This window comes from Nelumbo nucifera, chromosome 5, assembly GCF_055504915.1.
Source record: "Nelumbo nucifera cultivar China Antique chromosome 5, China Antique-T2T, whole genome shotgun sequence".
In the NCBI taxonomy this organism is placed as follows: Eukaryota; Viridiplantae; Streptophyta; class Magnoliopsida; order Proteales; family Nelumbonaceae; genus Nelumbo; species Nelumbo nucifera.
Genome location: NC_142653.1, coordinates 4,045,220 through 4,066,191, shown reverse-complemented (window position 1 = coordinate 4,066,191; position 20,972 = coordinate 4,045,220). Strand labels below are relative to the sequence as shown.

Genomic DNA, 20,972 nt, shown 5'->3' with positions numbered 1-20,972 from the left:
GTGAGATCACATCTCCGCCCCACAGCGCATCCCCGCCGTGTATTGGGAATAGCTTCCGATGATGACATCATCGGTTCATATAGGCAACGTTATATAAATCCTGTAATTAATGGGTGGAGACGTTTCACATTTCAGAATCAGTGCTTTGACCTTTGAAATCTGAACCAATCGCCCCACCCGGCACCCGCTTCTTTGAGCTTTCTTTCATGCCTTTCTTTGTGTTGTGGTGGCTCGGGGCATTTTAGGGTTCCGTCTTTCCATGACCAGACTCTTATCTGCTCCCATCTCTCGAATGCTTGCTTAGATTTCCGGACTATGGGTAAAATCTTCCATCTTCCACCCTCTTTGATCGTTACGACCAAGTTTCAGAACTGAGACGAGAGACCACATATAAGGGTTCTCTTTAGAACTCTAGGTTTCTCAATTGCTTGGTGAAATATTGTTCTAATGATTCTCTTTTATACTTGGATTTGTAGGTGCAAACCCAATAATAAGTTCAGTTCTCTTGATTGTCAATCTTCTTCGCCATTGAATTCCGAAAGACTTACTGGATTTTGATCTAAATGCTAGGTTCCCTCTTGTTACTGTAGTTCTTTTTGATCTCCGCTTCGGTTGAGCGAAATCCATTTGAGAATTGACTTTTATCTTCTCTTGCTTTGATTTTCATCAGAACCTCGCATTTCCATATCGATTGTGGTCAAAATCATTTACGTCTAGGTACCTCGTAGTTGTTGTGAGGTTTTGCATGCCATTTCTTTTTCTTTTTTTTCTTTGTGAACTTCCATTGGGAAATCTAACTTCTCCAAAGAGTTCTAATTGAAGTCGCAGAATTTCATCTCGGTCATGGTCGAAATTTTAAAAATCTGAACTCGTTTACTAGGCTTTGGTCCGTTACTTGTTTCTTCTGGGACTGATTCGTTGCCATGGACGATGGTGAGCTCGATTTCTCTAACCAAGAAATGTTCTCTAGCCCGAACATGGGCGATCAGCCCCCGAGCAGTTGCTCCATGGATAGCTTCTTCGATGAACTCCTCAACGACACTCATGCTTGTACCCATACCCACACTTGCAATCCACCTGGCCCTGATTTCACCCATACACACACTTGTTTTCATGTTCACACCAAAATCCTGTCTGCTCCCTCTGAAGATAAGATAGCTACTGATGATACAGCAGAGTCTGTGGAAAAGAAGGCTAAGAAACGGCCATTGGGTAATAGAGAAGCTGTTCGTAAGTACCGTGAGAAGAAGAAGGCCCGAGCTGCTTCATTAGAGGACGAAGTTGTCAAATTGAGAGCTCTGAACCAGCAATTGCTGAAGAGGTTGCAGGGTCAAGCTGCATTGGAGGCTGAAATAGCTAGGCTCAAGTGTTTGCTTGTAGACATCAGAGGGAGGATTGAAGGGGAGATTGGATCTTTTCCTTATCAGAAACTACCAAAAAGTAGCGACGGGGTTCAAAACTTGGTTCATGCAAGCTTGCCTGGCGCTTATGTCATGAATCCATGTGATCTGCGTTGTGATGACCAAGTTTATTGCCTTCATCCAGGGGTGGAAGGCAAGGTTGGAGAAAGTGCAGTATTAAATGACCAAGGGCTTAGTGCGTGTGAAATGGATAATCTTCAGTGCATGGGAAATTCTAATTTGGGATTGAAGGAGCTTCCAGGTTGCGGACAGGGAAATACTGGTACTGTGGTCAGCTCTTCAAGTGCAAATAAAAAAAAGGTCAAATCTTAAACGGTTCTTCTCTAATTTGGCTTCTGCTTCCATATTTTACTGAGTATATGATTCTTGGGTATCATTTTCTATAAATGCAATTTGGTTTGGAGCGTTCTTTGTGGTAAAAATTTTGTTTTGATAACAATTTTCTTTTTCAGAATAATTTGATAATTCTGGTGGTTATTGCTTGCATTGTTCTCATGGGTATTTTATTTTGTAATCACAAACATGTGTTAGTCCGCAAGTTTGCATATGTGCAATAATTTTGAACTCCGTCAATTGTGTATTTTTTACTTCATTACAATCCTTCATGGTATGCAGAGGTAAAGATGGTAGCATTAGCAGTAACTGATAAAAAAAATGGTAGTATTAGGCTATTAGCAGTATGCCATTTTCCCTATCTTTTTCTTTGGCTGATCCCTCATGGCTCTGTTGTGTCTTAGCTCTTCAGTACGTTCAACTGCTTTCCTTAATGATGAAAAAGACAGATTAGTAGTTCCAGAGTTCAGATGTGCAATTTAAAAACTGGACTGTTTAATGATAGCTTTTTAGTTTTGAAACCCTTGGAAGAAGAAATTTGCAATAGAATGTCTGTAATTCTTTTATGACTTGTGCTATGCTGTTTCGATCTATGTTATTCTTATCAATGAAGTTTTTAGAATTTAGAGGTTTGGACTCGGTGCTTGTAGTTATTTGAATAGACCTTGATTTAATTTGCTAGCTCTGGTCTGAGTTATCTTCCATGTTAAGGGAGTCTTCCCATTGCTGCTGATGAGACTGAAGACTTCACTGTGCTGTAACTAAGCATCTTGAATGTAAATGGTAGAGAGCTTCTATTTAAGTATGAATTATGATTTTATTCCCTCTTTTCTCCTTTATTTGTTCCTTCTTTTTTGATTTAGAAATATAGGAGAACTACATTTTTGGCATGATTCAACATCTTTCTCATTGAAATTGTTTCTTCTTCAGGAGGGGCTCATGCAGCAAAGCGAGGTTGAAGAGCTAATTCGATAAAGTTTATTTTGAGGGTACACATCATCTTCAAATAAGTAGTTTAGTATATCTGCAGCATTTCCTTCACTTCACCAATTTGTTGTACTTCTTATTAATGTTTGCTATCCTGTTGGGTTGTCTTTATGGTGGAGTGGCTTAATTTTGTCTTTGTCTCACTATGAGTAAAATTTATTACTCCGGTTTGATATCTTGGGGCCAATTCAATCTTCCCTATCCAGATATATTGTAAGGAAGCAAGTGTAAATGATTTTTTTTTATGCAGTTTCATCAATTGGTGAGGCTTAATTAGTGGAGACCTGTTCTGTAGTGAGGGATCAGCTGTCTTGAAATCAAAACATAATTTTCTGTTCCAATACCATTTTCTGGGTATAGTACATTTTGCTGTTTTTTTAAGGTTCTTATGATTTCTTGCCTTAATTGTTGAATTTACAGGTTGAAAGAGTGGAAGATGAGATTTGTTCTTATTTCAACCCGTGACTTTTGTGAACCCGTGAGGGTTGGCGTTTCTCAACTTCCAAACGTGTAATATGAGAGGAAGCCAAACTACTATGCATAATTTTCCTATGCCTAGTATTGCACTACAGATACAAGTCCCAAACCTTAATACTAAATGAGGATGAAAAAGAAGAGCTCTCTCGTAGGTGCATTTCTTTTCTAAATTCAATTTTGTATCTGCCTATTGGTTCGCCTTACAAAGGATCCTCATTGTCCATCCAGAGGGTGGGCAAGCTAATCCAGATGGGAATGGGAACTCGTATGAGTTGCGATTACAAATTTACGATCAGATCAACTGTGCTCCATGTTGCATTCCAGCACAAGGACTGCCTGGTATTGTTGTGAATGTGCACTGTCTGTTTCTCCTTGTCGTGCAGAGGGTGGAGAGGCAATGAGACATCAAGCTCAAGCCTACAATGGTAATGGTTGATTTTGAGGGATCCATAGCCCATGGGAAGGCCAAAATTCAAGCTGCATTTGATTATATGATGAAGTGGAATGTTTTCCTTCCTTTTTTTTTTCTTGTAAGGATGATATTTCCTTCTATATTTGGGACATAGGTGTAGATCTGTCTACCATATGGTGAGCGTGAAAAAAACTACAAGTGCCATTCTAATTCTAATTGGGAATCTATTTTTCAGTTTGGGACTTGAGAGAGAGAGAGAGCGATGTTTGGAGTTTGGACCACCCAACCCCAATAATCGTGACTGCTCCAATTCGTTTGTCAGAGAAACAGCAAAAGTTCTTTTCAGCCTCTTTCCTTGATGCAATAATGAACTTTTCAAGGTGGGGGGGGGTTGTCTTTTTTTTATTTCTTTCATTTTCTTTTTATCTCCATCCTACACCTGGACCTTGGTATTCTCAAACGCCATACAGAAGTAGAGGTAATACTGATCCAGACTTCCAGAGCATCAACTCTGGTAAGCAGGAAAAAATGCGAAATATATTGTTTTCATTGTTGGGAATTTATATTTATGTGAAAAAACGTCGACAGTTTAATGTTACCTTTATTGAACATGGGTGGGTTTTATATTAAGCTTAGCACGGGATGTGGTTATTGAAGATAGAGTTTCTGATGCTGCAAAGCAAAGAACGTTTAATTCAAAAAGATTCATGTACCAACATTCCATTCTGTCTCGTTGTTGGCCGTTTGGGAGCTTTTCCACACAACACGTTACTAAGGCTCCATCTCTTATTTATCTTTTTGCCGGATTGTAAATATATATTTTTATTATCTTACATACATGATAACGTGTCACGTGCAGGAAACTCACAAAGGCACAAACAGGCTATGGGACCGTCTACCTAAATGGCTTAGCAAAAGCGTTTAGCAGTAGGTAGTGGAGCAGGGGCCCGGATCTGCTACCCACAAGCTGTTCCCACTTTCGTATTCATGTGACATTACAGCAGCGTACCAGAAATATTACCCTTTGAAAAATGTTTTCAATACCGTGGTGGTGTTCTATGGTTACGAATGTGGGAACAGTTTGTGGATAGTATGGCAGAGCAGCCACTTCTATTTGACTATTTTTATTGTAAAACTGCATAGTTTCTCAACCGATTGATAGTCATTATGGCTGTGTTTGGAATCAGTGTAAAATGTTATTTTACATCGATCCATAAAAGTGATTGTTGCTTTTTAAAAGTAACGATGGATGGAAGAGTGTAAAGTTTTACATCGATAAAATCGAATTAGTCTTTTAAATCTGATGAGGTTTTACATCAGTTATTGACGTAAAATTCCTTTCTATCCAAATGCATGTAAAACTGAACCAAGTGGAGATTTACGTCGATAATAATTACACCATCTTTCCAAATGCCTTAATAATCAAACTGATGTAAATTTTACATTGGTTCTTGATTTACATCGCACTTAAATGTAACGTATATGACTAGGGCTGGAGCCCTAATTATGTATTATGGCAAGAATGGGCTAAATGGTTTATCTTCAATTCTTCATTGCATCACTCTTACTAGTGAGTGCCAGGGTGGCGACTAGCGAGTGCGATACCGGAAAGTGGTGAGCCCGATGTCCTGAAACCAAAACCAGGTCCATGCCATAATATATATGTGTTTCATTTGCCACCAGCGGCAAAGCCATCGAAAGCCCTAGCACCCTCCAAAAAAAAAAAAAAAAAAAAAAACGGACATCGGGCATTGTGGTTTTTTATTTACTATTGAGGTGAGTTACCCTTCACTTGTTTCAACACTTTCACTTTCATTTACTTGATTTTCCTTTTCCTTTTAACATGTACAAGAAATTGCTTTCATGAAATAAAATACTCCTTATTTATTATATATATACATATATATATTTGTTTTATAAGATCAATACACATCATCATATATGTGTTGAAAATTTTTTATATATATTTTTATTTTTATCTATTTAAATTTAAATTTATAGTATTTAATTATGACATCATGGTTTCACCTGTTTGACTCAAATGGTTGAAATGCTTACCTGTCACCTGAAAAACTGATTTTGTTTTTTTTTTGTCACTTTTAAAAATATAGGTTTTTAATGATATTGGTCATACAAGCAAGAAAAGAAGAAAGCTTATCACTCATTTTATTGGTATTGGTATTGTTACTCTTATTTAGAGTATATTCAAAATCAGCTTTACAAAGAGAAATACTTTGCCAATAAAATTCCTATTTATACAAATGTTTCGTAGAAGTTAAATTCAAATACTATATATTATATATTCATATGTGGTTAATATTTATTCCACATATGCATATTCTTACATTATTACTATATAAATCAAATATTTGCCATGGTTTTCGTGAAGGTCATAAAAGTTAAATTTAATCATGTAATGTTAAATTATAACATAAACCTTTATTTGCACATATGAGCAACACATGCCTTTGCACTAGTAAATATAATGGGTATTTTAATCGGAGTTTGATTGCAAAGTGAAAACCATGGTTCGAAATTTCAACATGTATCAGATTGTATCAACTGATACGTGTCGTATTGGGAGCCTCCCGATATGCCCCTACAGGGGGTGTTTCGGGGTTTAACTTGGTTCAAGGGGTAGAAGGGCCTTAGATCAACCCCTCTGAGCCAGGTTCACAAAGAAAAAAAGAGCAGCGAGGGCTGATACAGCCCGATATGCCAGTCGGGGCATATCGATATTTTGAACATTGGTGAAAACTTTTCTTTAAGAAAACATAAACAATAATTAATTTTCCTCTGTATATTTATTTATTTATTTATTGAAAGCAAAAATAGCCACAATGGTTCATAGGTTACTTTGAGTGAATAATAAACTGTAATTCAGTAGCTGATAAGAATATTTCCATGTTAGGCCTGTAAAGGAACCTCTTTCTCTTTTCATTTTTTTCTTATTATTTATTTTCAAATTAAATTATTAAAAAATATAATAAATCACAATAAAAATCCATTACTCTCTTTGATAAAGTCATTTTTAGAACACTCTTCTCTCCGATTAAGGGTATAAATTGGATAGGTTGGTTCAATTCCTTCCTCCATCAAATCAATTCTTTCCTCTTAAATCACTTTTGACCCCTTAGACTCCATTGATCAAGGGTATAAATTAGATAGGTTGGTTCAATTTAAGGCCTAACCCAAGACCAACCTTAGACATGGATCCTAAGGATTGTATTTTCCTTTCCTATCTCTACGTTTTCTTCCCTCAAACACAGCCTAAGTGATGCATAAGCAATATAGACACCTGTCACTTTTCTTTAGTCTACGAATCGCCGGATCTGTAGACCACCCGGAACCACGAACGCCGGTGAAATATAATCGGGAAACAGCCACCGACGACGATGAAAGCCAAAGTAGCGATGACGGCCACTGCCTTGCTGCTGGGTTCTATAAATGATAAGTTGAATCGGGTATCGTACGTATACATCGCTCAGCTGCCACTATCCCACACGTCCAGGTGTCACGAATAAGGCTGGCATGTCTAGCTCTTCTTTTGCAATCTTCAGTTCACCCATTCACACATTCACATGGTGCCTAGCTTCCCCGTGATATGAAATTTAATTAATAGGGTGTATGGATAAGGAAGGCGAATTGTACAGACACCCAGTAACATCGACGTATTATATTATTGCAGAAAATGAATGAATAGCTTCTCTTTCCGGATCCAAATGATAACTGGAATACCTCAATATTTACTACTCCTACTACTACATGAAACGACAAAGCTACTAGCAGTGAAGGATAATGTATGGTGGTGTCCTTGTCTGCTGCTAGTGCGCACTCCATATATGATAATGGCGGTTGAGCTCGATCGTATTTCTTTGACACGGTCACGGAGGTATTTGGGATGTGATACGTTCATCAGCTGAAGCTGAAAGCCTGAAAGTTTCTCCCCGGCATATACGAGTTCTATTCGATTAATTGCGCTTGCGCCATGGTCGGTGCTGGTGCATCCATCAGAGAGCGATTACACGAACAATTTAGAACCCCCGGACTACGCAACAAGGAGTTTCTACCCACCCCATGCAACTGCAGCCGCAGTTTAATTACCATAGCAGTTTTGCTGAGCAGAGTGATTTGATGGGGATATTCAGCCTCTGCTGGTTCTGTATTTTACCGAAAAAGACTGAAGGGGAGATGTCCTGTACCATCATTGATAATAATCAATGCAATGCAATTTACTTCAGATGGGTACGCGACTATCTGATTAGCTATAGGTTGGGAGAAGAACGCTAAGACGTATGTGCCTACGAGTCGACACAATGCTGTGCAAGCATTTTAATTAATTCAAAAGCCGACGAGAGATACCCGACGCACATTATCACAAGATTATCCTGGCAGTTGGATCGGATTGAACGTATCAACCTGGCTGAACCCAGGCTTAAGTCCAAATTGTGCCTGCTCTGGTGTAATAAATGCGGAATACGATCCCGGCCAGAAGCCAGAAGAGCGGTAGGAGAAACGGACCCAATTCGACAAAGACCCATGGTTTGTTGCTAACCACCAGAATTATGTTTTGTTTGGATGCGTTATGACAAGACAACGTACTGTGGAGTGGGGGTGGGGCGCATACACTTTCGTAACCTTGTGTAATCATCTATAAAATGGCGTTAGTGTTCATAGCATGTTTATACATGTTGGAAGAGAGAAACCCATAATTGTTGCAGTCCTTGGAGTAGAGACAGAGAGCTGGAGAGATATGGCGGCTCTGGTTCATATACAAGAGACACCAAGATGGAAGAAGATCTTGGGTTTTGTAGGGCCTGGTTTTTTGGTCTCTGCGGCTTATCTCGACCCTGGAAACCGTAAACAGACTTCCATCTTTCTGTGATTTAATAGTGCTTGATTATAATTTGAATGAGGCCAAATTAATCGAGCTCTCCTTTAATTTTACTCTTTTGACTCTTTCTTTTTTTTTTTTGTTTTTGCAACAAAAGTGGAGACGGATTTACAAGCTGGTGCTGATCACAAACACGAGGTTATATCGTCATCATAATCGGCTCTCTCTTAATTCATTTGTTCATTTGTGTTTAATTTTGCGATTATGTGCGTGTAAACAGTTGCTATGGGTCGTACTTGTTGGGGTGAGCTTTGCTTTGATAATCCAATCTCGCTCGGCAAACCTAGGAGTAGCCACAGGTCTCTATTGTTATTTCCACCCTTATAAAGTTAACTTTAATGTTATTTCCACCTTTATATCACCCTCGATTTCGGTCCAGTGTCTGGATGGGCTGGAAACAAAGTGGGCTTGGAAGCCTATCAATATGATTTTTAAAAGCCTTAAGAAGGCGGAAATCCCTGCAAGTAAGAATTCTGCAGACGGAATCCAGCCGCACACTGGGAACATTTTCCCATGAATTTAACATACATGGTGCTGGATGTTATGTACATGGAGTTTTTGTGTGCAGGAGATCCGGCTCCTTGAGGCACCACGATCAAATTTGTTCCGAGGTTCAAGTCTCATAACTTTGAGCCCGGATCTCCTGCCCACATTCATCGCAGCCACACATGGAGAACATCTCACCCTCTGCATAGTATTATGCCAGGGGAGATGTTCCCAATTCATGGGGGGACGGTGTATTGTGGACAGGTTCTCGTGGGCAGGAGATCCAGAGTCCATAACTTTGGCCTGAGGTTTAAGCTTTTGTTAGAAAGAGGAATCAGCCTTAAGCCTCAAGGCATAAGTGGCTAGAAAGGCGGAAATCTTGAAAACCTATGATAATTGAGTTATTTGATGCAAAAAAAAAAAGTTTTTTTTTTTAGTTTAAATCATATGAGAAGGGCACTTTGGTAATTATGGGACAAATAAAAAAGATTAATATGAAAAACTAATAGATCAAACAGAGTTCCTAGGTTTTTAGAAGAGTTCGTTGAAACAAGGACCAAAAAGAATCTTCATCAATCTTTCTTCATTTTTAGTCAAATCGAATGGAAATTCTCATTAGAAATGGAAACATTGATGATGGGAAGTTTTGATGATTTAATACATATGATAGATTATTTGAATAATTTGAGAAATTTGGATTTTGAAATTTAAAATATAAAAGGTATATGGTTGTAAATTGATTAGTTATTATTTTGTTGAATGCTAAAAGCCTAGAATTTGTTACTTATAGACTTTTATATTTTTGCAAATTCTATCATAGTTTATCATATGTTATTATTTATTTTTTAGCTTTTAGCCTATCAAGAGTGAACAAACCAGTGTTTCATACACATGAGACCCACACCTTATGTGTATGGAACATGAAACACTGGTGTGTTCACTCTTGATAGGTTGCCTTAGCCCACTTTGTTCCAGTCAGTCCCTACCTACATTCTCACATTGCCTATTTACCAAAACATTCCTGAATCTTTTAAGGGCTTTGTGCATTTCTGTGGCTTGTTTGTGGTTGTGGATAGGGAAACATCTCTCAGAGCACTGTAAAGCTGAATACCCAAGGCCAGTGAATTATTGCCTCTGGGTCCTGGCTGAGATCGCAGTCATCGCTGCTGACATCCCAGAAGGTTTGTACTTTTGTAGTATAAACAAAACTGAAGCCAATAGTATTTTACCTCTGCCATTAATTCTGGTTTCTAACTTCCGATGTCTAATTGCATTGTTACAGTGATCGGCACGGCCTTCGCTCTCAACATACTTCTCAACATACCCATCTGGAGTGGTGTCCTCCTTGCTGGACTGAATACTCTACTCCTCCTTGGGCTGCAAAGATTTGGCGTGAGTAACTGTTAAATTTCAAGTTTAAAGTTTAAACTATGCTGGCCCCAATTCTTTATGGACTCTGTGAGGCCCAATTTTTCCCAATACATCAGCATGGGCCCATTATTATTATTATTATTATTATTATTATCATTATTTTTTGTGAATTTACATGGTGGGCCTTGTTGTTGTCCACATGCTTTAGTTCTCTGTTGGGCTTTCTGATACATGATGGAGTATGGGTTGAATCTTGAATTACAGATAAGGAAACTGGAAATTGCAATAGGTGTCCTGTTGCTGATGATGGGTGGTTGCTTCTTCGGAGTGATGGCACACGCCAAGCCTGATCCAAGGGAGATCGTCAAGGGAATGTTTGTCCCCAAATTGAAGGGTGATGGAGCCACACGAGATGCAGTTGCTCTGCTTGGGGCCTTGATCATGCCGTAATTCTCCTAACTGTACTTCGATGTCTAAGGCCATGGACCCACTGTTTGTTTTTAGGTTTAGCCTCCTAAAATGGTAGGCCATACAATTTCAGATTCAGTCGGCCACCCATTTCCAATTTTTCTCTATTTGGACCCAACAAAGAACTTGAGGTTATATTTAATGCAGATAACACTATTACTATTATAAGTTGAGCGGTACATAGCATAACATATTTTAGGAAGTGAACCCACCTAGTATATTGGATGAAAATCAACGTTTAGATATAGAAGTAGACAAAACAGTTTGTTGCTTCAAAGAAAATGCTTGTCCAAAATCTCCATCAGTCTCTATTTCGTTCTATGATCACCCAAGGAAAGTGGTATCAGTTAAAATGGTATTTTCGGAGGGTCCACAAGACGATGGTTGTGGACTAGCCAATAAGGACTACCCAAGGTGAGACTTATTGGGTTAGGCCTAGCCACAATTGAGAGGGCCCCTTTATTCCTTTAATAATCCAATACAAGGTGGATTATGGGTATAATATAAATACAATGGACATCAATCCTAGCAATAGCAAGATAAGGCCCAAGAATATGACATGATTCTGCCCAAACAACATCCCTACCTAGCTCTGTAATTGATAAACTTGAGTTCGGTTTAAGGTTTAAAGACTATACAGATGCTAGAGTCAAGCTTCCATTGGTCGGCCGTCAACCTTATTCAAGATTAGTATATAGACTCAGACTGTTCAGGAAATTGAATCCTACTTGATTTGCATTCATTTGTACTTAATGAGTAAGTTTTATAGGGATAGGTCATAGGAGTAGTTTTATATATTTATTTATTTTTCTTGTATCAATAATAATTGCTGTTATTAATTCTTGCAATTTGCAGGCATAACCTGTTTCTTCATTCAGCATTAGTTACTTCCAGAAAAATCCCTCGTTCTTTCAATGGCATCAACGTGAGTCAACAAATTCTCCATCAATAATTTTCAATTTTTAGTACATTACAGCTATGGCTAATACCCATATCTCTAATTGGATTAATTTCTCCATCCCAGAGTGCATGCAGACACTTCCTCATAGAAGGAGGGATCGCCTTATTGGTTGCATTTCTGATCAATGTTTCCGTGGTCTCAGTCAGCAGTAGCGTCTGCTACAGTCCTGGGCTTTCTTTGGAGAACAAAACCCATTGCGAGGACATCACCCTCAATTCCGCTGCTTTCTTGCTTAAGGTCTCACGCACTGTCATCATCCTTGTTGTTTTGGCAAGTAATCAGCTTTCGTTTTCTAACCCAAACACTCAACATTAACTTGGTATGGAGTTTCTACAGAATGCTCTTGGGAAATGGAGCTCCAGACTATACGCTCTCTCTTTGCTTGCCTCTGGTCAGAGTTCCACAGTCACAGGAACCTATGCTGGCCAATATATCATGCAGGTACGTACCCCTTCCATAATCTATACCTAGAGAGAGAGAGAGAGAGAGAGGCATTTATATATTTGGAAGAAGCACTTTAGTGAGTTGTGAGTTGTGATGTTTGACAGGGGTTTTTGGACTTGAAAATGGAGCTCTGGATAAGGAACCTACTTACGAGATGCATAGCCATTGCTCCGAGTCTGGTGGCCTCCATTGTGGGGGGTTCATCAGGAGCTGGGAAGCTTATCATCATCGCCTCTGTAACTAACCATACCCATAACCCTTTAGCGTCAAGAATTTATTAGATGTTAAATGAATGGGTTGTTAATTAATTCTATTAATTGGTCATCTTTCTTTCTTTCTCTCTCTCTCTCTGTCTCTCTATGTTATATATATATATATATATATATGCGCAGATGATCTTATCCTTCGAACTTCCATTTGCATTGGTTCCTCTACTGAGGTTCACAAGTAGCAAGACCAAGATGGGTCACCACAAGAACTCCCTGACGGTGAGGCGGCTTTAACATTAACAGCTTTGAAACCCTTAATTAATTATTATATCATTAATAGTGATTGTATTTGGCCCGCCCCTTTGTCTTTGGTTTGTGGTTAATTTCGACTACAACGTAACAGGTGTCAATAATCTCATGGGTTTTGGGGTTTAGTGTGATTGGGATCAATATGTACTTCTTAGCGACAAGCGTGTTGAACTGGATGTCGAGCAACCGACTTCCTAAAGTTGCTTCAATATTTACAGGGGTCATGGTTTTCCCAGTAATGTTTCTTTATATGGGAATGCTGATATACTTGACGCTGAAAAGGGAGACAGAGCAAACACACACGGCGATGTCGACCTCTACAGGGTCAGGGTCGGTCAATGAAGCTGGAGCAGAGAGAGGATCCTCCCAGTTCAGCAATCTTCATCAACTTCAAGAGGGTCGTGAAATGGATGATATTGTTTGCGCCTAGCTGGATATCATTAATTAGTTGGTAGTTCAGACTTCCAGAGAAGACTTGGTGGTGGTTATCAGGAGGCCGGCCGGCCGGCCAACCAAGCTGAGATTGGCTGGCTCCCCAATAAAGGTTACTTTACTGGTTTTATTGTAATAAGGTGTGGATGTTGAATTATATTTGATTTATTATAGTAATGTGATCAGCAGGTCTCCTTAATTAGCGATCCTTGATCCTCCTCATAGAAAAGTTCATCGTTAAATTCAAGTGGACCGAAGGAGGTGCAGGTCTATGATTTCTTGACGCTACTGCCTACTGATAAGGTGAGACCCATGAAAAGGAATGGTATGTCCTTGTCCTTGTCCTTGTCCTTGGCTTGTAGAGTCTCTGTTTCATGGGTCTTGACTCTTGAGTGCGAAACTTTGATTGCACATTGAAACTCCACAGTATACGCACCCTTTTGTAATTGGGCCAGCTCTCAAATCAACCCGAATTAAATACTTTTGTTGTGGTTTTCCCATCCATCCACTAATTTGTGGTGGTTTTTATTTTTGATTAAGAAGATAAACCAAATCCCAACTCCTAAAAAGTAAATAGGAACACTATTCCCTTAAACAAATTAATCTGTAAGACCATGACGGAGACAGGTGTCGTCCACTACCGCGCGAAAACGATTTCTCGTCCATGTTAAATTCACAAATCACAACAATGCTGATGCAGAATTGCAATAATGATTCATCTCATTCATACAAACGAAACAACTAAACATGATAGAGTACAGTGTTTGAAAAATCCAAACTGAAAACCAAGCCCTCTAGAACACAGTGATTGAAAAAATGAAACAACTAAACAGTCGGCCCAGCAGGACCGTCCGAAACAAACATCCAAGTTCCAACTACATATCAAAATCATCATCCATTCCACATAGTACATACAATTCAATCATGCATACACACAGACCATCCCCCCGAATTAGGCTATTAATTACCCGCAGTTAATCTTTGATCAATGTCTAGGCTATACGAAACACGATGAACAGGGTTTTATGGTTTACATAACGGCACAGGAGTTCGGGTTATCGTCGCTGAAGGCAGAGGAATAGCGCTCTTCCATGGTGCTGGCACGTGCCAACTTGGAAGCCACAGGGTCCTGTAGAACATTCCGCACGTACCCTGGTGGGGCCTTCTTGTCGTAGGCCCCAGGTGCGTAGGGATGTGGCACCACATCGTATGGGACGTAGGGCCAGAACTCGGCCTTCTTCCCTGTTGCTTGTATTCGCTTCAGTACCTTCTTCGGTTCTACGTACCCTATCACTGTAACCTTGCTTTGCTTTGGCTCTACTTCTACTTGTGTCACCCCTGATCATCAAACACCACCACACCCACGCTTAATTAATTAGTTTTTAAGCTTCCAAATTAATCAAACGGTTTATACACTAATATCATCTCAACAATTAGTTTACCTTTCATCCCTTCTACTGCCTTCTTCACTTTCCTCTCGCACCCCTCACAGTCCATCTTCACCTTTATCTCCACAGTCTGATTTCCCATGGAACAAAAACGATTAAATTAAGCAAACAAAGGAAAACAGAGGGGGAGGAGGGGGTCTTAGTTTTAACTCTTAAGGACAAACGGTACCTGTAATTGCTTGCGATTCTTGAACTTCTTCTTGCTGCGGGAAGTGCAATAAAAAAGATCAGATAAATGATCCAGAGCACCCATTCCGATTCCGCCAGATAACCTCTTAATTTCCTTTTAGTCTACTCTTCTGATCGACTGCTCATGCTCAACAGTCAACACAACCGCTCGATGGCAGGAAACGAAACACCCTCTCGTCGCTCGTCGCTCGCCGCTCGCCGCTACTATCAAAATATCAAGTTCCAACTTCCAACTTTGAAGAGCAGAGAGTGATTTGGCATCCGTATAATATATATATATACACTGCACCAGTGCACCAGTCTGTGGTATCTTTGCATATCTTTTTGCATTGTGGGCAGTGAAGATCTGATCATCTGCCTAACATCACGGTGATAAGCTGACGCGTGTGCTTTGTACCACGTGGGTTTCTGATAGTACGACACGTCATCAAACTAGCCGCATTAAATAGACTTTTTGGCTCTCACTACTGTTCTCGTCGTAATATGTAATATGTGAGTGGGGGGGGTTCGTGAGGTTTCTGGCTGATGCTAGCTTTTAGCCACGTATCCCGGTCAGCTTGATAATTTAAAAGGTCTGGTAACCTGTCTTAATGATGCTGGGCCAGGATGCTTCGAGAGGGAGAGATAGACATAAAAGAAGTAAGATTTGACATGCTGGGTCTGGGTGGTGCGATGTGCAGCCAGCAACAAGCCTGACCAAAGCTCAGATCCAGAGCCCAGAGGGAGCAACCAACCAATTGGGGATGTGGGAATTAAATATGAGAGTAATATTCTGGGGCGGTGGGCCGGTGGCACATGGCAATCAATGGTCGGTTCGGTTAAATCTTTGACCCAACTTACTCAATGGCACTGGCCAATTTGTAATTTGATTCTGTGCACAGAATACAAGCCCTATCCGGTTAACCCACGTAGCTCCCTCATCAGAAATAGGCCTTAAGCATGGCCGGTTCTGTTTTGCAGTTGGAATAATCTGGCCTTTTCCCTCTTAATGGTCTAGCCTTTAGTATGGAATTGATCCCAATTTATCTTAATATATGGATATTCTTTACAAAGAAGAAAAAAAAAATCTCTATATAATATGGATATCAGGGGAACATGAGTGATGGGCATAGCAGCTCCTTAAGCGTAACCCTTATGGGCCATCGCTCCAGTATGTCTGTGGCTATTTATTAGGGAATGGGAGCCCATTTCCTGTTTATTATTTACAAAATTAACTTGACCCCCCATAGCTAGATAGAACTTGAAACGGCTACGACTTGAAGTCAACTGCACTGTGTAATTCCACAAATAGGGCAACTGGATTCAGATTTCACCGACAAGTTGTCATTGTTATTAATACAAACATCCGGAAATTCATCAAATCAAATGTAGGGTTATCAATGGATCGGGTCTTAAATAATTGAGCCACTTCTTCCAGTTATTGTCTTTCCTAATCGATTCAAACCCAAAATCAATTATTATAAATTACAACCTAGTATAGTAAAATTATGAATATATCTTGGTCCTTGATCTTCATGTATCTTCTATGTTGTCATACTAAAAATCCAACGAACAAAATAAACAATTGGCATGTAGAAAAACAGAAAAAAAACATGTAAAACAGAACAACACAAAGTATGCACAGAGATTTGTATGATTCAGTTTCTGCCTTGTTCGTGGGTTTTGGGTTTTAGAGGAGAAAAAATCTTTTAAAAAACAGTACAGATTACAATCATAGTGCACACAGGCTTATTCGCCAACCCCTAGCTTCCAAACAATCGAAACTCCCTCTGCCTCTCTTTGCGATTCTGGGGCCAACAAGTCTAGCTTGCAATTCCAGGCTAGAGCTAGTTGGAATTATTTGCAAGTCTGAAGTTTTGTGGTGTTTGGCATTAATGCTGTTTTTTGAGAAAACAGCACCATATAAGCGGTACATCAAAAAAAGTGGTGCTTCAAAAAACGGCCTCTTATTTAGTATCATTTTTTTATCAAAAAAAATATATTATTCCAAACAATGTCTTAGACATTGAATAATATAGACCAATGCTGAAAATAACTTTACAGCATTAGTATCAAACAAAACCAGTATTATTTTTTCAAAAAAAAGCTTATATGACAATATCATTTCCAAACACAAAATAAACACCAGTTTCCAAAAAAAAAACAGTACTTATATTACTCACGATTTCCATTTGCCAACAATACCCGATGGGCTCTGCGTCTGTAGAATTGGATATACTATGTATTCCCAAAAGATGTGATTGCGAATCCATACCACGGGGCTCCTAGTGGCCCCAACCCTCAATTTCCATCATAAATAATTATGAAATTTTGCTTTTGTATTTGTTTTCACTTTATTTGGGTCATGGAATGGATTCACAACTTGAATTCAATGTACCAAATAATTCAGTATTCTGTAATTATGGCCTGCTGATACTTTGGTTTCAGTACCCGAACTTTCATAATGTGCCAATTCAGTATCTGTTATTAATCAATTCATTAACTACCTATTAAATAGCATTTTAAAAAACACAAATGCGTTTCAAGTCTCATTTAATTCTCTTTATCAATCATCCAAACGTTGATAAAAAATGAATAATCTTAAATTCTTGCCTCTTCAATTCAAGAAAATTAGAATCAGTCCTAATAGGCATTTTGTTGACCCTAACTTTCTTGAATAGAAGAGGCAAGGATTTGGGACTGTTCATTTTTTATTAACATTTAGATGGTTGTTGAAGAGAATTAGATAACATTCAAAGGGCATTTATGTCTTTTCAATTGCCACTTAACAGTTGATTAATGGATTGGTTAACGGAAAGTACTGGATTGGCATGTTATGAAAAGTTTGGATATCGAATTGTCATATTTTAAAGTTTGGGGACCAAAGTGTCACTAGGCCCAAAATGCAGGGTTCTAATCGAGAATTTTCCCTAAAAAATGTTTATATGTTTTAATTTTATTCTTTTACCATTTTTTTTGTTTTAACTATCTACTTATTTTTCAATTCTTGATCACAAGCCTTTCAAGGGATAAACATGTGAAGATGGTATTTGGATAAGCTTGTAAGGGCCAAAAGTTCAAAGTCCAAGCTAGACCTCTTCATGGGTCGGGCTGGGCTCAGGCGGGGCTTTCACTTGTCATTAAAGGAAATATGCTAGGCTCGAGCCCGAGCCCGGCCCAACCAACGGGCCTATAACTTGGGCCCGAAGCCCGACCTAATAAAAAAAAAAAACAATTTTCCCTATTCAAATTAGAATTAAAAATTCAGATAGTTTTTCTTTCCTATTTAAATAAACAATGGGCCTACAAGATGGTTTTTCTCCCCTTTCTTTTATATTTTAAAACACAGTTTTACATTCTTAAATCAAAAAATTTATTCAAATGGACATAATCACATTACTCACTTTAAGTCTAATATTAGGTCGGGCCAGGCTATTTTGACAAAACCCGAGCCCGGCTCGAATTTATTGCGGGCTGGGCTTTTTGACCCGAATTTAAGTCCGTGGGCCTATAACCACATTCAAACCCGTCCGGGGGTCGGGCTGGGCCAGCCCGTCGGGCCACCTGGCCTGCCCATGAACAGGTCTAGTCCAAGCAATAATAGACTTTGGATGGCTTTGGGCTTTTTTCATGATTTGGCTTTTGGGTATCTCAATATGCTCTCAATCTCTCTATTTGACCTCTTCACAGGCCAGGCTGTGTCAAATTCGGGTCAGGCTTTGTCTCTGTATTAACATAATACATTCAAGCCTGAGCTCGAACGCAACCTAACCATCGCACCTAGATCTTAAACTTGAACTTGAACCTCATACAAATAGGCTGGATGCAAATCAGTTTAAAACCTATACAAATGGAATTCAAACTGGTACAATTAAAATGTAAATGGACAGGTTCAATCTGATCCAAATTGAATGAAACATAGAAAAATATATGAAAAAATATATAAAAATTAAAGAAGTATATTAAATTTTTTACAAAAATATAAAAATACATCAAAACAAAATCAATTTCCATAATTAACCATGTTTTTCAACGAATCCAAAGCTTCTACAATAAATTCTTCCTTATAAAACCAGATGCGTCTTAAAAGAGCGGTAAGATGCGACAAATCTTAAAAGAGTAAGAAAAAGATTAATTGAAGTTGAAAATGGGATTCAATGACAGTTTCAGTTACAGAAAATAAACATTGTTAACCAAAATTGGATATGAACCAACCATAATTCTTAAATCTACAAATAGATCAAATCCACAAAAGAAGTGAAGAAAAATTAACCAAAGGAACTTCAATACAATTAAACTGAATGAATTTCAAAGTTGTAAAACTAAGAATAGAAAAAAAAAAATAGAGAAGCAGAGGAAAAATTATATAATCAATAAATCGATTAGTTGAATAGAGAGGAAGTAAACCATGCCTTGATTAGTTGAATAGAGAGAGAGAATGTCTTAATATGCCGTCGGTTAAAGAGAGAGATCGTCTGAAAACGCTCTCTGATGCCTTAATATGCCAGGTAAAGGTGTAAAACGGGCCATGTTAGGCTGGAATATGGGTCAAGTCTTGGGTCAGGCCAGGCCGTGGATCAGGCTAAATCTATTTATTTAAAAATTTTGTAAAAAAAATTAAAACTTTCACTTTATTTGAATTTTGATGTATACAATTACTTATATATACAATAATTAAATAAAATAGTATAATAATATTGAAAATAATTGTTTATTTTATTAATATATTAAATACTATATATTAACGGTCTATGTTCAAGGTTTTTAAAATTGGACCGGATAGAGAACTGTTTTGGGTCTGATTCCCGGGTTGAACGGTCCAACCATCCGGTCCAAATAGACAGTCTACTCTGACAGAAAAATAAAAAATAACCAAAAGTCATTATCCAGATCAAAGGTTCGACGGTTTGATTGCACAAGTCAGCAGTTTGCTGGCCAAATCAACGATTTTTGGCCAAAACTAGTTTTGGGGTGACCAATTTCCGATTTTTCCGATCCAATCATCCGGTCTGAACCGGTTTTGAAAACCATGGGTCTGTTCAGTACAATCAAATGCCACATGGGTTGGTAATTGGCCGATCATTCCTATTCTACTGTTCTGGCACTTACAGGAGGAGGCCTATTTAGGTCATGAAATAAAAATACAAGCCTGGCCCAAGATTAAAGCTAGGTTTGTAGACTCTACTTAAGAATAGTATCACAACAGGAGATGCTCCATTGGGGATAAAAAAAAAAACCTGTATGGATAAAAAAAATTGGGCTCTGATATTTTCAAAATGAAAAGTTGTTTTTTTTAACCATGCAACATTTATGGTGTTCTGTGGCCTATTTGCTTTTACTTGTTTGGACTGCGTTTAGTTACCGTTAAATCTGAACCAGATATAATTTTGCACCTAACTCATTTTTGCATCAATTTATTATCTTAAATTAATATTTGTACTCCTACCTCCATTCTCTGGCATATTAAGGTGAGATCATACCATTTTTACTTCCTATTTTACTTTTTCACAAACAAGCAATACACTGAAATCTGAAACAAAAATATACCAATATTTACACTTAGCATGCCTGCATTCCCTCGAATTTACACCATTACTAATGTCATTTGCACTACACCCAAATGCCATGTAAATGGTCTATATAAGTCACAGGCAACCCAATACGGGATCTAGCTATAACTCTATGAGTCACATGCCACATGTGGATATAAACCTCAGTCGTCACTATTTGATGGACATGCTGGCATGAATTTTTTATCCAAGCAAACTTGTCATGTAGCATTTTTCAAGGTTCAAAATTTTGTCAAGTATCAGCTGATACGTATCGTATTGAGGCCTTCCCGATGTGCCCCTACAAGGAGTGTATTGGGTCGGGAGTGATTCAGAGAGTAGACTGGCCTTTAACTCACCCCTCTGAACCAGATTCCAAAAAAAAAAATTAAAAAAAAAACTGTACTGATACAGGCCGATACTTTTTACCGGCATCTTGCCTGTATCAAAATTTTAAACCTTGATATTCTTGTGTAGATTGTGGGCCTTAATGTTCAAAAAGGGGGGAGGAAAAAAAAAATGGTCCGAGAAGCATAGTAGAGGTGCAATTTGAGTGGGCTTGGGTCGGCCTTCTGTCAAAATTTGAATGGGCCCGGCCTTAAG

At 38.6% G+C, this 20,972-nt stretch overlaps 3 protein-coding genes across 9 annotated transcripts; 2 read left to right on the top strand and 1 right to left on the bottom strand.

Annotated features, from left to right (window-relative positions):
- On the top strand, positions 1-3,975 carry LOC104603629 (basic leucine zipper 23-like). Of its 6 annotated transcripts, XR_016076648.1 has the most exons (5): positions 1-1,721; positions 2,466-2,537; positions 2,685-2,743; positions 3,162-3,366; positions 3,447-3,975. XR_016076648.1 is itself a non-coding variant. In XM_019198842.2 (3 exons), exons 1-2 carry the CDS (start codon positions 924-926, stop codon positions 2,517-2,519), a joined length of 852 nt encoding a protein of 283 aa, XP_019054387.1. In that variant the 5' UTR covers positions 1-923; the 3' UTR covers positions 2,520-2,537; positions 2,685-3,087. The 6 variants fall into 6 exon arrangements, 3 of the variants coding, with proteins under 3 accessions (XP_019054387.1, XP_088744930.1, XP_010265995.1); XR_016076647.1 differs by having other exon boundaries at positions 3,162-3,975; XR_002023023.2 differs by having other exon boundaries at positions 2,466-2,556; positions 3,162-3,975.
- Positions 3,976-8,310: 4,335 nt separating this feature from the next.
- LOC104603630 (metal transporter Nramp6.1-like) lies at positions 8,311-13,716 on the top strand. Of its 2 annotated transcripts, XR_016076814.1 has the most exons (13): positions 8,311-8,489; positions 8,622-8,662; positions 8,745-8,823; positions 10,087-10,191; positions 10,293-10,402; positions 10,646-10,827; positions 11,705-11,774; positions 11,874-12,047; positions 12,147-12,251; positions 12,359-12,490; positions 12,647-12,742; positions 12,867-13,316; positions 13,394-13,716. XR_016076814.1 is itself a non-coding variant. In XM_010267694.2 (12 exons), exons 1-12 carry the CDS (start codon positions 8,384-8,386, stop codon positions 13,200-13,202), a joined length of 1,536 nt encoding a protein of 511 aa, XP_010265996.1. In that variant the 5' UTR covers positions 8,311-8,383; the 3' UTR covers positions 13,203-13,412. The 2 variants fall into 2 exon arrangements, 1 of the variants encoding a protein (XP_010265996.1); XM_010267694.2 differs by having other exon boundaries at positions 12,867-13,412.
- Positions 13,717-13,896: 180 nt separating this feature from the next.
- Positions 13,897-15,101, bottom strand: LOC104603631 (heavy metal-associated isoprenylated plant protein 27-like). Its single transcript, XM_010267696.3, has 3 exons — positions 14,822-15,101; positions 14,647-14,722; positions 13,897-14,542 (listed from the first exon to the last, which is right to left on the bottom strand). The coding sequence occupies exons 1-3, from the start codon at positions 14,903-14,905 to the stop codon at positions 14,235-14,237; spliced, it is 468 nt and encodes a 155-aa protein (XP_010265998.1). The 5' UTR covers positions 14,906-15,101; the 3' UTR covers positions 13,897-14,234.
- Positions 15,102-20,972: the final 5,871 nt, after the last annotated feature.

Excerpts from the sequence above, each read along its gene's own strand:
- LOC104603629 (XM_019198842.2), top strand. The coding sequence starts at position 924 with ATGGACGATGGTGAGCTCGATTTCTCTAACCAAGAAATGTTCTCTAGC. Across the intron at positions 1,722-2,465 it reads CAAGTGCAAATAAAAAAAAG|GGAGTCTTCCCATTGCTGCT; the intron begins GTCAAATCTTAA and ends TTCCATGTTAAG.
- LOC104603630 (XM_010267694.2), top strand. The coding sequence starts at position 8,384 with ATGGCGGCTCTGGTTCATATACAAGAGACACCAAGATGGAAGAAGATC. Across the intron at positions 10,828-11,704 it reads CTTGGGGCCTTGATCATGCC|GCATAACCTGTTTCTTCATT; the intron begins GTAATTCTCCTA and ends TGCAATTTGCAG. Across the intron at positions 12,491-12,646 it reads AGCTTATCATCATCGCCTCT|ATGATCTTATCCTTCGAACT; the intron begins GTAACTAACCAT and ends ATATATGCGCAG.
- LOC104603631 (XM_010267696.3), bottom strand. The coding sequence starts at position 14,905 with ATGGGTGCTCTGGATCATTTATCTGATCTTTTTTATTGCACTTCCCGC. Across the intron at positions 14,723-14,821 it reads AGAATCGCAAGCAATTACAG|ACTGTGGAGATAAAGGTGAA; the intron begins GTACCGTTTGTC and ends ATGGGAAATCAG. Across the intron at positions 14,543-14,646 it reads GGCAGTAGAAGGGATGAAAG|GGGTGACACAAGTAGAAGTA; the intron begins GTAAACTAATTG and ends TTTGATGATCAG.